Here is a 13,890-nt window from a genome sequence, read left to right as displayed (position 1 = left end):
CACCCGTCCATCTTTCGTCTCCACTGTAGTTTTGTCTCCATTCCGTTCTCGGACCTCCACCTCAACGTACGCTTCTACTTCATCGGGCATCCAAATGCGCTTCGTGCCTGCACAACACCCACAAGTATGCAGTTTTTAATTGTTGGTTCAGATATCAGTTATTGTGGTACACATTTACCGCATTTTCTTATAGTAGTTAGTGGTGTAGGCTGATATTTGTTATAGTTGTAATTGTCATCTCTGCATTAATATTAGTAATTATATTATGTACTTTTACTCTGTACTGTCATTGCCAGCATTAGTATGCTTGCAATTGTTCATGTAGGCGGTCATTTAGCGGTTGTAGCTGATTGTGTTGTAGTACACTAGTAGTTGATGTAGTCAGTAGTTGTAGTTGAATGTCATAGAAGTAGATGTCATCATTGTGATAGGAAGGTGATGGGTTGAGGGCCACCTTGATGGCTCCATCAGCCCATTCGTTACCGGGGATGCTGCAATTGCAGGGTAGAGGAAAGTACTGTGGACCTGACGGTAATGGGGAGGGAAGATGTTTTGGAGATGTGATTGGAAAAGGACGATCTCCACTCAACTCAACTTTATTTATCGAGCACTTTCAAAACAACCATCACTGCATACAAAGTGCTGTACATCGAGTGAAAATAGACATACAAAAACAAAGACAGTTAAAACAAATTAATGATATAACAATAGTAAAAACACTAACACAATGCCAAGTCTCATGCTGAGTCAAAACCATGAATAAAAATGTGTTTTAAGACGAGTTTTAAAAATGGACACATTGGCTTGCCTAACGTGTAGTGGGAGGCCATTTCAAAGAGAAGGACCGGCAGTGGAAAAAGCTTATTCCCTCTGACCCCCCGCTTAGTCCTCCGTACCTCCAGTAGCATTTGGTCCGCTTACCTGAGGCACTGGGCAGGTGTTTGTTTCGGGGGGAGGAACTCAGAGTGGTAAGGTGGGGTGAGACCATTTAAGATTTAAAAACAAATAAACCAATCTTTAAATAAACTCAATCATTACGGAACGGTTGTCAGCTCAAGTGGTGGTTGGATGAGGTGTCTTGTAGCGTAAGACTGTCTTCTCTTCAGATTAGAAGGTGAACCCATTTTGTTACTGGGAGGAGACAACGTTGTCCTCAACTCGGGTGGCTATACCATTCAGTCGGCTGTCTGAAATGGACCAATTTGTGTAGAAGGTTAAGATGAGGAGATGAGTTCCATATTGTGTCACTGATGGTGTAGTGGTGCGCATCCCTGAGTTGTATGCGGGCAGCGTGGGATCGGTTCTCGCTCAGTGACGGTGTCTATGTGTGTGCCCTGCGACTAGCTGGTGACCAGTAGTCTGCCTTTCACCCATTGTCAGCTGGAATAGGCTCCAGCACCTCCCCATGACCCTGTACAGGATAAGCGGTTTGGAAGATGACACATGAGTTCCATATTGTTTTCAAGGCTGCTTTTCTCATGAGCATTCTGGTGACTGGTTGGAGGAAGGCTGGCAGACCAGGGGAAACGTGCCAGAGGCCACTGTCTGGAGACCATCGAAGATTATGGGGTCGTGGGATGACAAGGAAACAGCCATAAAACATGAGATGGACTGAGCCAGGGAACACTCTCTCCAGCAGTGTAGTAACTATTAGCAAGGTTGTGATCATGATTGAGGGTGAGAATGCATCGTCTTGTACAAGGTAAAAGGTATCATAGTTGTGGCTGAGTCATAGTGGCAGGTGTTCATGTAGTCCAGGCCTAACCAAATAGAAGCTCCCAAACCGCATGTTGCTCTTTCCCCAGCTCATGCAATTTTTAAAGCCCCTTTCACACTGAACTTAGCAGGGCGTAGTGAGCTGTCGTTGGTGGGAGGCGCTGCACGGCTGGAGAAGCAACTGCAAATGGAAAAATATTCTATGGAGCTCCACGTGACTGATCCACGCATGCATTTGTTTATGCATCCATGCTGGCAGGATAATAGCAGCGGCATATAGGACATGAAGGACATTCATTCACTCATTGGTATTTGTAAATATGTTAGGATTTTGTTTTATTACTTGAATTTTTTTAAATGATTGATGATTTTTTTCAAACAAAAAATAAAAAGCATTGTGAACTAATTACAGTTGTTCTTTTGTGAAGTGATCAGGCAACGGGTTTCCTTCAAGTGGCTCAGCAGTAGTGCACAAGAAATGGCACAATTTACAAAACAAAAGCGTCTGAGAATAGGTATAAACTAAAAGTATTCAGGTCAGAATGACCTCTTCTAGGTTCCCAAGGGCCAAATGCTCAAATAGACCTGACCATGGAACTGCTTGTGGTTAGAGGTCCAACTAGGATAACTAATAATGTTTAGCAATAGGCAAGATAGGATTATAAAATCTTTCAACATGGTTACTGGGTTATCTGACCATAAAGTCACCAAAGATAAGGTACAATTCAACTTTGACCAAAGGTGGTTATTTTAAAATTCCCCAAAATGAGATGAATAATTTTAATTTTAAATTAAATTAATTGGTGTGACTTGGTATTAGGAAATGATGTAGAAGCTGACTGTCATACATCCATATCTATAGTCATTTCAGTATAAAACCAGTTCCAAAAAGAAACAAAACCAAGTAGTTCCAAGAAACAAACTTTCCCATGGATAAAGACATGATCCGTTTCTGGCGCCGTGCGAGTGGCAGCCCGCTACAGTAGCTCCGGCTCATCGGTGAGCCCTTTCGTGTGTTTTTGTTCCTTAATATTACTCTACCTCATACCTTTTTCATATAGTTGATAGTCGTAACTTGCGTAGCAATGGACACCCAAACTGCGGTATTCTTGCTGCTGCTGATGGATATTTTTTGCGCGATCGTGTCCGGCGACTTGGCTCGGAGCCGAGCCCCCATTGTTTACAGCCGGAATCAGCTGTTAGCACTCCGTGCTAACCATGCGCCGGCTCCCGGGGCGAGACCCGATAACCCCTGTGAGCTGAGGAGGAAGAGACGGGGATCTCGTGTGGGGGTTAAACGCCAGGAAAGGAGGAGACGATACCATCCCGTCCTCCCGTCTGTTATCATGGGGAATGTTAGATCGCTCCCCAACAAGATGGACGAGCTTGCGGCGCTTACCCGGCATGAGAGGGACTTCCGGGAGGCTAGCCTGATGCTATTCACGGAGTCGTGGCTAACAGCGCTAACGCCGAACGCGGTCGTAGAATTGGACGGCTTCCAAATCATACGTGCGGACAGGACGCTGGAGAGTGGAAAGAGGAAAGGAGGAGGGCTGGCTGTGTTTGTGAACTATAGATGGTGTAATCCTGGGCACATCACGATTAAGGAGCAGCTTTGCAGCAGGGATATTGAGCTGATAGCTGTTGGCATGAGGCCATTCTACATGCCGCGAGAGTTTAGTCATGTGATCGCGGTGACTGTCTATGTCCCACCAGCTGCCAGCGGCGACACAGCCTGTGATGTCTTGACTGCAGCAGTGAGCAGGCTACAAACACAGCACCCAAATGCCCTGGTACTCATCTCTGGTGACTTCAATCATGCCTCCCCTTCCTCCTCTCTGCCTTCATTCACACAGTATGTCACCTGCCACACCAGAGACAATAAAACACTGGACCTTTTCTATGCCAACACCAAGGAGGCATACACATCACTGCCCCTAAATATCTCTAAATTAGGGTTGTCAATTTAGCGCGTTATTTTCTAAGTTAATCCAACCCCCTTTTGACGCCGTCAATTTTTTTGATTGATTAAGGTTTCCATAGCACCAGCAGCTGCATTGATAAAGGCTCACCATGATCTATATATGTATCTTGAAAAAAAAAAAATCTTTAGAGTAGAGGAGGCGTTACATCTGCTCCAAAATATTGACAATGAGGATGAATTGCTCGGCAGACACATGCACGGCTGTGTCCCCCTTAGGGTTGGGCACCGGAACCCCAGATTCGAGTGGAATCAGTTCCATTATTCTGGTTCACCCGGAACCGTTCAGATTTAAGGATGTCGGTGCTAAGTTTCGATTCCTAATTAGCCGCGCGGAAGAGCGACGAAAAAAGTACGACCGATTTTAAAAAATGTGTGCGCGCATGGCGTGCAGCCTCGGGCTCCTGCTGCCAAAGATGCGTAGCAATAGCACATTAGCTCGCCCCCAATCGCGCTCAGCTCCTCAGCTCGCTTCGTCCCGGCCGTCAAGCGTGGGCAGCGGCGACGACTCTGGGCGGGCCAATTCCCACAGATCTCCACAGCTGCGCGGCCGCTAGGACACCGCGGTGGCAGCAGTCGCCCTTCACGGGGTCGGTCATTCTGCCCAGGCCGGCCCGGCCGGCTCATTTGCCTGACGCCTAGACATAGAATGACGCGATGCGGCTCATGACCCGAAGTCAGACTCGGCTAAGTACGTCTAAATTGCAACAACTTCCAACAAAAACCAACAAGTTCAACACACAAATGCACATATCCAGCTAATATTTAGATTAGATCATACGCAGCTGCAGTATATACATAAATACTGCACATACAGATGCATCCTATGGTTACATACTAAGACTGCTTGGATTAGACTTTCCTTGCTTGCCCTTAAAATGCAGCGTTGTGTTTGTCATATATATTTTCTCTCTAAAGCAAGACAAGTTTAGCCAATCAATTGGTGTTCAGTAGCATGCTTTTAGTAACAGCTGAAAGATGCACACGTGCGTGTGTGTGAGTGTATGTGTGTGTGTGTGGGTGCGTGTGTGTGTGTATGTGTGTGTGTGTTTGAAAAGGGCTGAGGGGCTGTTCGTGTGAGTTGAATCCAATGCTTGTTTTTTTCAATTGTAGGGAAAGTCAACCCAAATTTCTTTTTTTCAAGAATATGTTTGATGCAGGCTCCCTAGTTCAAACCAGGGTTATTATAGTTTGGGATTTTTCATTTTAGTTTAGTTTTTATTTCGTTTTGACTTTTTATTTCTAATTCTGTTAGTTTTTATTAGTTTTAGTTTTGGGCAAAATGCGTAGTTTTAATTTAGTTTTTATTAATTTTAGTTTCAGTTTTTTAGAATTTGTCAGGTGCGGCTTTTCTTTTTTTTTACAGTAACAAGTGTTATTTATTAAACTAAAGATACCATTTGAAAAATGCATTAACTTACTAACAATGTATGAATAACCATCAACAAATAAAACATAACAGTTCACTTAAACGTAAGTGCAATAAGGCCAAGAAAAGTGCAGTGCATTAATGCTGCTTCTAAAGTGAAAATGCAGATGAAACAAGCAACATAAAACATAACATAAAAACCTGGAAATTGAACAGAGGTGTGCAGACTTGTAACATCAGAATATATGTCAACAAATGTAAATCCTTCCGTATTGAAAGTGTGAGGGTGCGTGTGCGAGAGAGAGAGAGAGAGAGAGAGAGACAGACAGAGACAGAGAGACAGAGATGTTTTTCCTCTCGAGCAATATGCCGCACGAGACCCGTCTCTGTGACAATGCATTTACTTTTGTCCGAAACACAATCATAATGAAAATAATCCCAAATTGGGCTCTGTCGTTTTCTCCCAACTTTTTTATTTTTGTTTTATACCCATCAGACCTAATTGTAAATGCGTTACGTCACTTCAGACGTCGAGGTGGCGTACGGCTATACAACTGTCGTAAAACCGGCAGCGCCGTGTTTTACATTTTAAATGACCACAAAAGCAGGGTGGCACGGTGGTCGACTGGTTAGCACGTCCGCCTCACAGTTCAGAGGTCGTGGGTTCGATCCCGGCTCCGGCCTCCCTGTGTGGAGCTTGCATGTTCTCCCCGTGCCTGCCTGGGTTTCCTCCGGGTACTCCGGTTTCCTCCCACATTCCAAAAACATGCATGGTAAGTTGATTGGACTGTATAAATTGCCCCTAGGTGTGATTGTGAGTGTGGATGTTTGTCTCTGTGTGCCCTGCGATTGATTGGCTGGCAACCAATTCAGGGTGTCCCCCGCCCACTGCCCGAAGACAGCTGGGATAGGCTCCAGCACGCCCGCGACCCTTGTGAGGATAAGCGGTAGGGATAATGAATGAATGATCAAAGACGAAAACAAATGGTATTTTTGCTACGATTATCGTTCGTCTATCGTTAGTCTTGTGAGCAGACAATGTCGTTTTAGTTAGTTATAGTTCTTCAAAAAACATTTTTGTTTTTATTTTATTTCGTAAACGAAAATGTTTTTTTAATTTTAGTTTTCGTTATTTCGTTTGTTTTCGTTTACGATAATAACCTTGGTTTAAACAATGCATTCTGATTAATATTGTGTTTGTGGAATATGAGTTAAATTGTAAAATCCATCCATTTTTTACCATCTCAGGGGTCGGCCATTTTATTACTTCTGTCGACTGAAAATGACATCACAGATGCGCTGAGGGCTCAAATAACGACCAATCATGGCTCAGTTTCAGAAAACAGGTGAGCTGCGATTGGTCGTTACGTGAGCCCTGAGAAACTGTGATATCATTTTCAGTTGAAAGACGTGACAAAATGGCCGCCCCCAGTGATGACTAAAAACAGGTGGATTAACTCTTCCACAAACGCAATATTTATCAGAATGCCTTGTTTCAACTCGTGGGCTTGCATGGAGCATATTCTTAAAAAATAATATGTTTGGGCTGACTTCGCTTTAATAAAGTATTTGCATAAGAAAATCAATCCTCTTATTCATGTTAAGGGTATTAAAATTCAAGAAAATAATGGGACAGAAAAATCAACGTATTTTTTACAATAAATAAAATATGCGATTAACTATGAGTTAACTATGAAAAATGCGATTAACTATGATTAAAAAATTTAATCGCTTGACAACACTACTCTAAATAATTTTAGATTCCCAGTACATATTTTAAAAGTGTCAAAAATGTGGAAAAAGTTAACCAGTTAAATTAAATTTGGCAAACTAGGTAAATTAGACACAATCTAAACACTGAAGATGCAAAATTATTTTGTCATGCTATAATCATGGCGCATCTGTCATATTGTCTGAGCAGCTGGTCACAAGGCTGCAAGATAACATTAAAACAAATCCATTCTTTCTATAAGCAGATCCTTGACATGAAACCTTTTCGTTATCACCATTGCAGCATACTGGCAAAATACAAGCTGCTAAATTGGGAACATTTTGTCAGCATCCAAGATGCTTTTCTTGTGTTTAAAATTTTACATGGCATTGCCCCACCCCCACTCTCCAAATTCTGAAACCTGAGCAGGAGGCAGACTAGATCTAGAATTTCGTCAGAGGGACTGACACCCTCTGAGGAAAAGTTCCTTCGGCAAATCGGCCTTTTCAATGGGAGCAGTTCATTTTTGTAAGACCATTCTGCCCCATATACAGTACATAATGTTGACACTCTTATGAGTCTTAAAATTATGTTAAAATCATGGTTATATGAGAACCAAGTTTGTACACATAATAGGCAGTGAATTAAATCTTTTACTTGTACTGTTTTTGCTTCCTGCCTGCTGCTATTGTAACGCTGGTTGTTTTGTTGAAGTAATATGTATGTAATATACAGTAATGTGTTGTTCTGTATACTTTTGTTTGTTTTTATATTAACTGATTATGTAATTTTGTTTTCAGCTCCCTCATTTGACACCTTGCAAAGAGACTACAGTTGGGAACTAGCTTTTTAGCTAAAACTGGCACATTTACAGAAATACTGATTAATGTGTACTGTCCCTGTTCGAAAATGAAAATGAAAATAAATAAAAGCGTGCTAGTATGGGGGCTCTGTGCGTGTCATTGCAATGACTTTTTAGAGGTGTGTCCTTGATATCGACCTATCAGCTGTCTGTTGGAGGTGGGGCCCACCTGCCAGCGCCGCTCGACACAAAATGAGTGGGGCAGGGAAAGGGAGTAGGCTTTGGTGAAGGCAGTGTCTGTCTCGAACAGGTCGCAAATTATATTAAGAACAAAAAGCAGTGTTACATATATGTACATATGTAACTGCCAGTTTGAATACTGTTGCCCGCAATAAAAAGTATATCAATGACTCCTGTTTGTTTTGTGTTATATTTATATCCTTGAGACCAAACAAGGCTGTGGACTGTCATTTTTTAGGGTTACATTGGCTGAAAATTGTGATGGAAAGTAAATACATATGATTAAAAAAATTATTTCGATAACCTAAAGAACATGGAAATAATTTCTACATTACTAAATGTTTTTCTATAAGTATTTAGCAATTCTGTTAGGTCATCTTAATGTACTTGAGTTGGTTAATGTAATTTATTTTGGACAATTTAACAATACTCCTGGGATAGGTAGGCCCAACTCTATTTAAGTAAACTCTACTACCATGAATCAATCAAGTTTATTCAACCCAAGTAAATTAAGTTGGACCCCATCATTAAGAACATTAGGTAAGACTAACAAAACAGCTTAATGCTTAGAGAAAACAATTAAATTATGTGCTAATTATTTCCGAGACTTATTTTTCAGTTTATTGAAAGAGTTTTGTATTTTTTTTTAAGTGGAGTGTCATATATAGATGTCGTTGATGGTGTTAAAGTAGTAGCTGATGTAGCCAGCAGGGGCGGAGCAACGGGTGGGCCTGTGATTGCCCACCCAGTGGGATTCATGAAAGAAAAAAATACTTTTAATTTGTAAGTACATTTTTATTGAATTATTTTTGAATTGGTGTTTCCCACTCCCATCTGACTCTTGTTTACCAATCATATTTCTTCTTCTACTCATAAACGCTGCAATGACAATGTCACTACCATCACTTACAGGCCAATACCAGCTGCTCACAGTCCCACCACCCTCACTAGCTCCCCCTGCAGGCCCTCATTATCATTTCCACTATCGGACAACTTTCCCATTGAAACCATCACCGGCAGACGTTTCCCTTGCACACACAAACAACGTGGTTTTAACAGTGGTAATCTAGTATATGTTAATACTGCTCATTCGTACCACCATGAGCGCACGTCCAGCACAATAATTAATCTGGCCGTGCTGAACGTGCGCTCCCTTTTAAACAAAACTTTTATCATAAACGACCTGATTTTAGACAATAATTTACATGGTATACTTTTGTCTGAAACATGGCTTGGTACAGATGCTCCAGTTGCTCTCAACGAGGCTTGCCCACCGAATTTTAACTTTTTATTTTCTACAAGGGATGGCAAAAGAGGAGGCGGGACTGCATCAATTTTTATTAATACTCTTTTATCAAAGGAGATCATTTTTAGCAGCTATTTATCGTTTGAACACCATGCCTTTGTTTTTAGCAGTCCCCCTATTCTCTGCATTACCGTTTATAGACCTCCCCATCATTCCACTTCTTTTATTACAGAATTTTCAGAATTCTTATCCATTTTATATTCCAGTTATAACAGGATATTAATAACTGGCGATTTTAATATACACATGGACAACATCTCGGACCCACTATCCAGAGATTTTTCAAACCTTTTAAACTGCTTGGATTTTAAACAGCACGTCTTGCAGCCAACTCACAACAGAGGACACACCCTGGATTTGGTTATAAGCTATGGCTTGTCTGCTGGTGTGTCCTCTGTTGTTGACTTGGCAGTGTCAGACCACTACTGTGTCTATTTTAACATCGCCACTTTTAACCATCTAGCAGTCCCGGTCAGAACAGTGAAGAAACGCTACCTATCTTCTGAGATGGCTGCAAATTTTATCGAGATCTTAAAAAGCACTCCTGCTGACATTTTACCTGCACCCTGTGATCTTATTGTTGACAATTTTAACCTACATCTTAAATCATCATTAGATTCAGTAGCTCCACTTTTAATTAAAACAACAAAAACAAAGACTGTACCCCCGTGGAGAAACAATGCTATCAAAATATCAAAGAGAAAATGCAGGAGTGCAGAGAGGAGGTGGAGAAAAAGTAAACTTACAGTACACTATGAAATTTTATGCGAACAACTGAAATCCTACAATAAAACAGTAAAACTGGCAAGATCTTCCTATTTCTCAAACCTCATTACAGTCAATAAAAACAACCCCAGGGTTCTCTTCTCCACCTTTGAACTTTTAACTAGTTCTGATTTTAATAAGTCCCCACAGAGACCAACAGATGCTCTCTGTTAGGACTTTGCAGACCACTTCAGAAGTAAAATCGATGACATAAGATCCAGTCTTTTAGCCCGTCAAAACACAAGTTTTAATAAACCCGGACAATCATATTTACATGAGGAAACACTGGAAAGTTTTGCCCTGGTTGATGCAAGGACACTTGTTCGAGTTTTCTCCCAGGTAAACCCAACAACCTGCCTTTTGGATCCAATTCCCACATTTCTATTTAAGACATTCTATGGATTTTTTGAAGAACAAATTTTAAATATAGTCAATTGCTCTCTTCAGACAGGCGTCTTCCCCGCTGCCTTTAAAACGGCGGTGGTGAAGCCCCTTCTGAAGAAGAGCAGTTCTGACTCGAGCGTTTTTAATAATTACAGACCCGTATCCAACTTACCGTTTTTAAGTAAGATTTTAGAAAAACTGGTTTTCATCCAGTTGAATCATTTTTTAAATACAAATAATATTTTGGAGAAATATCAATCTGGTTTTAGGATGAACCACAGTACGGAGACTGCTCTTTTAAGGATCTTAAATGATATTAGGTGCACTGCAGACGTGAGAAAACTCACAGTCTTGGTGCTACTGGATCTAAGCGCTGCTTTTGATACAGTAGATCACCAAATTTTATTAAATAGACTTAAAAATCTAGTGGGCATCTCTGGTACTGTTTTTGACTGGTTTTATTCCTATCTCACAGACCGATATTTCTTTGTAAGTATGGATACTTGTTCTTCCAAAACTCATGAAATTAAATGTGAGGTTCCTCAAGGTTCGATTTTAGGCCCCCTACTTTTTAATCTTTATATGCTTCCCCTCGGGGATGTCATCAGGGGACACGGCATCAGCTTTCACAGCTATGCTGATGACACGCAGCTATATATTGCCGTGTCTCCTGATGACACAGGACCCATTGATACCCTTTTAAATTGCATTTTAGATATCAAGTCATGGATGGCAGATAATTTCCTACAGCTCAATCAGGACAAGACTGAGGTTTTAGTTATCGGTCCCGAAGGTCAGAGAGAGAAGCTTTTACCAAAACTACACATTTTTAATCCCTCACATTGTGTGAAGAACCTTGGCGTCATTTTTGACTCTGAGCTCAGTTTTATTCCTCATATTAAAAATGTAACCAAGATTGGTTTTTATCACCTTAAGAATATCGCCAGAGTCCGCCCGTTTCTCTCTCAGGCTAACACGAAAGTGCTGATGCATGCCTTTATTTCCTGTCGTTTAGATTACTGTAATGCCCTGCTCTGTGGCCTCCCGAAAAAGAGCATTTCACCACTGCAACTACTGCAGAATTCAGCCGCTCGGGTGCTGACGAGAACCAGAGGGCGGGAGCACATTACGCCAGTTTTGAAATTGCTGCATTGGCTCCCTGTGTGTTTCAGGATCGATTTTAAAGTACTTTTATTAGTTTATAAATGTGTTAATGGTCTTGGGCCATCTTATTTATCTGATTTGCTTTTATCATACCAGCTCTCGCGGATCCTGAGGTCCTCTGGCGCCGGCCTTTTATTTATTCCAAGGGTGAGGACCAAAATGCATGGCGAGGCTGCATTCAGCCGTTTTGGTCCTCACCTTTGGAATAGCCTGCCAGAGGACGTCAGGTCTGCAGAGACTGTTGATATTTTTAAGAGGAAGCTCAAGACACACCTTTTTAGTTTGGCTTTCAGCAACTTTTAAATAATTTATCTTTTCTTTTGATTGAAGATAATTCTATGTTTTGCTTTGAATGTTTTAAAGCACTTTGAGTTGCATTTTTATGTATGAAAAGTGCTATATAAATAAAATGTGATTGATTGATTGTGATTTCGTTGTGAATTTTATTTAATTGAATATTAAAAATGGCATAATTGTGGTTGTCTACGGACTACAAACTTCATATTATTCAGTTTGTCGTTTTATTTGAATATACGATGTGTCAGGACAGGAGGATTGTGCTCAGTGAGAGAAATATTCAGGCCCACCCTGATTTTTCCAGGCCCACCCATTAGCCACGTTCTGGCTCCGCCCTGGTAGCCAGTCATTATAGAACATGGGTGTCCAAACTCGGTCCTCAAGGGCCGGAGTCCTGCCTGTTTTCCAGCTCTCCTTGCTGCAACGCACCTGATGATCGTTATCAAGCTTCTTCCGAGCTTGTGGACCGGAGCTGGACACCCCTGTTGTAGTAGGTGCCTGAGTTGTAGTTTGTAACAGTCATTATTTTGGTAGTGCGGTACCACGCCACTTGGTGGCGCCTCTTTGTTATGTCAATAGGTCACTGTTCTCCTTCCATGACCTTTTCATTACACTTTTTGTCATGGACTGGTCAGGCGTAGTCAGACCGCTGTGCTCTCTCAAGTAACGCATGGTAAAGATGTGTTGATTGTTTTTGGCTATCAAATAAACAAGCACCCGTGAAATCTACACGTTTGCTCCTTTTATTATCCAACAGCAGATGTCCATGGCAACCTACCTCCTCAGCTTGTAACACCATACATTACAAGTTCCTCGTGTCATAGTAGATTTGTGGATGCAGTCGGATATTGTAGTAGTTACAATATTCCACAAACGCAATATAAATCAGAATGTCCTGTTTGGGCCGCATAGAACATATTATTGAAAAAAATTATGTTTGGGTTGACTTCCCTTTTAAAGATACTGTATAAGTAAAAATAACTCAGCAAATTGTTTTGGAGCAAACAACTTGCTTGCTATGTTGTGCTAACGAACATTGTTACTATGTCAACAATTTTCATTGTAAAATTGTTCCAACTCAAATTACTGTTTCAGCCCCAAAAAATATAAAATGTGTTTTTTACAGTGCAGTACAACGACAGCTTCACCACAACCGTGACAACTAATGTAACATCTGACGACATCCACAAATATTACTCCATCACCATCAAAGAACTTTGGCAACTACTACAACATCCGACTGTACCCACAAATCCACTATGGCACGATAAACTTGTAATGTGTGGTGGTACGAGCTGAGGAGGTAGCTTGCCATGGACATCTGCAGATGACAATATGAGTTGACAACATGAGGGACACTTATTTCTGTAGATTCTTATTTCTTTGTTGAAGGTGTGGAAAAGCCTATCTTTATTTTCAAAATATTTTGTTGACTTGCCTAAATTCAAATTTTATCCAAGTTGTTGCCTTGAAATTGTGAGTGTTTTTTTTGTTTTTTTACTGTAGGTTATGAATTTGGTCCGGCATTGTAGGAATTGTCATATTTGTAACTACAATTGTTGAAGTTGAAATGGTTGATGTTGTCGGTCATTGTGGTAATTTGTCATAGTTGTGTTTGTTGAGTAACTGTTTATTTTTGTAACATTGTTTGTGAATGTGGTGGCAAGCATTGCATTACCATCAAAGGCCTGGGCTATGGCCGCCAGTTGTTCAAGGTTGGTGAGACGAAGATATCGAGCAGCATCTCCAAAGTCCTTCAGATCCAAGAAGCGAGACATCTGAGGACAAAGTGATGCCAGCTATTTCATACTGCGTACGTACACTATTTACATTTTATATTATTAAATAAGGCATTTTTATATGTCTTTCATCTGTCCTGAAGGGAATAAATGCTGCGGGAACTCTATGTGAAAGGAGGCTAGAATTAGCATGCTGACTCTATGAGGCTTTGACACTCATGGGATGAGTACAATTTTGGGATTTAGTGCCAGCACTGACAGCTGACCTCAGCTTCATCTTCTTCAAGCGTTGTATGGTGGCCATGAGGCAATGCAAAATAGCAAATGCAGAGCCACTCTTTTTTTAGGCGCATTAAGCAGGATCGAGTTGGGATTCCAGCAGGATGAGATGAGAAATTCACCTGGTTGCTTGAGTA

General features: G+C 41.2%; 1 protein-coding gene across 2 annotated transcripts in view; it reads right to left on the bottom strand.

Annotated features, from left to right (window-relative positions):
* Positions 1–13,527, bottom strand: part of LOC147152428 (myosin-7B-like) — a 209,741-nt gene extending 196,214 nt beyond the window's left edge. For both annotated transcript variants that reach the window (XM_086046086.1, XM_086046097.1), the window contains exons 1-2: positions 13,414–13,527; positions 4–107 (exon numbers count right to left, since the gene is read on the bottom strand). In XM_086046086.1, the coding sequence (XP_085902212.1) occupies positions 4–107; positions 13,414–13,513 (204 nt within the window). In that variant the 5' untranslated portion in view covers positions 13,514–13,527. The remainder of the gene's footprint in view (positions 1–3; positions 108–13,413) is intronic.
* Between the last annotated feature and the right edge of the window lie 363 nt (positions 13,528–13,890).

Source organism: Filicampus tigris, chromosome 1, assembly GCF_054856515.1.
Source record: "Filicampus tigris isolate MCC_2025a chromosome 1, RoL_Ftig_1.0, whole genome shotgun sequence".
Taxonomy (NCBI): domain Eukaryota; kingdom Metazoa; phylum Chordata; class Actinopteri; order Syngnathiformes; family Syngnathidae; genus Filicampus; species Filicampus tigris.
Note: the sequence above shows the minus strand (reverse complement) of the source record. Positions and strands in the feature narration are given on the sequence as shown.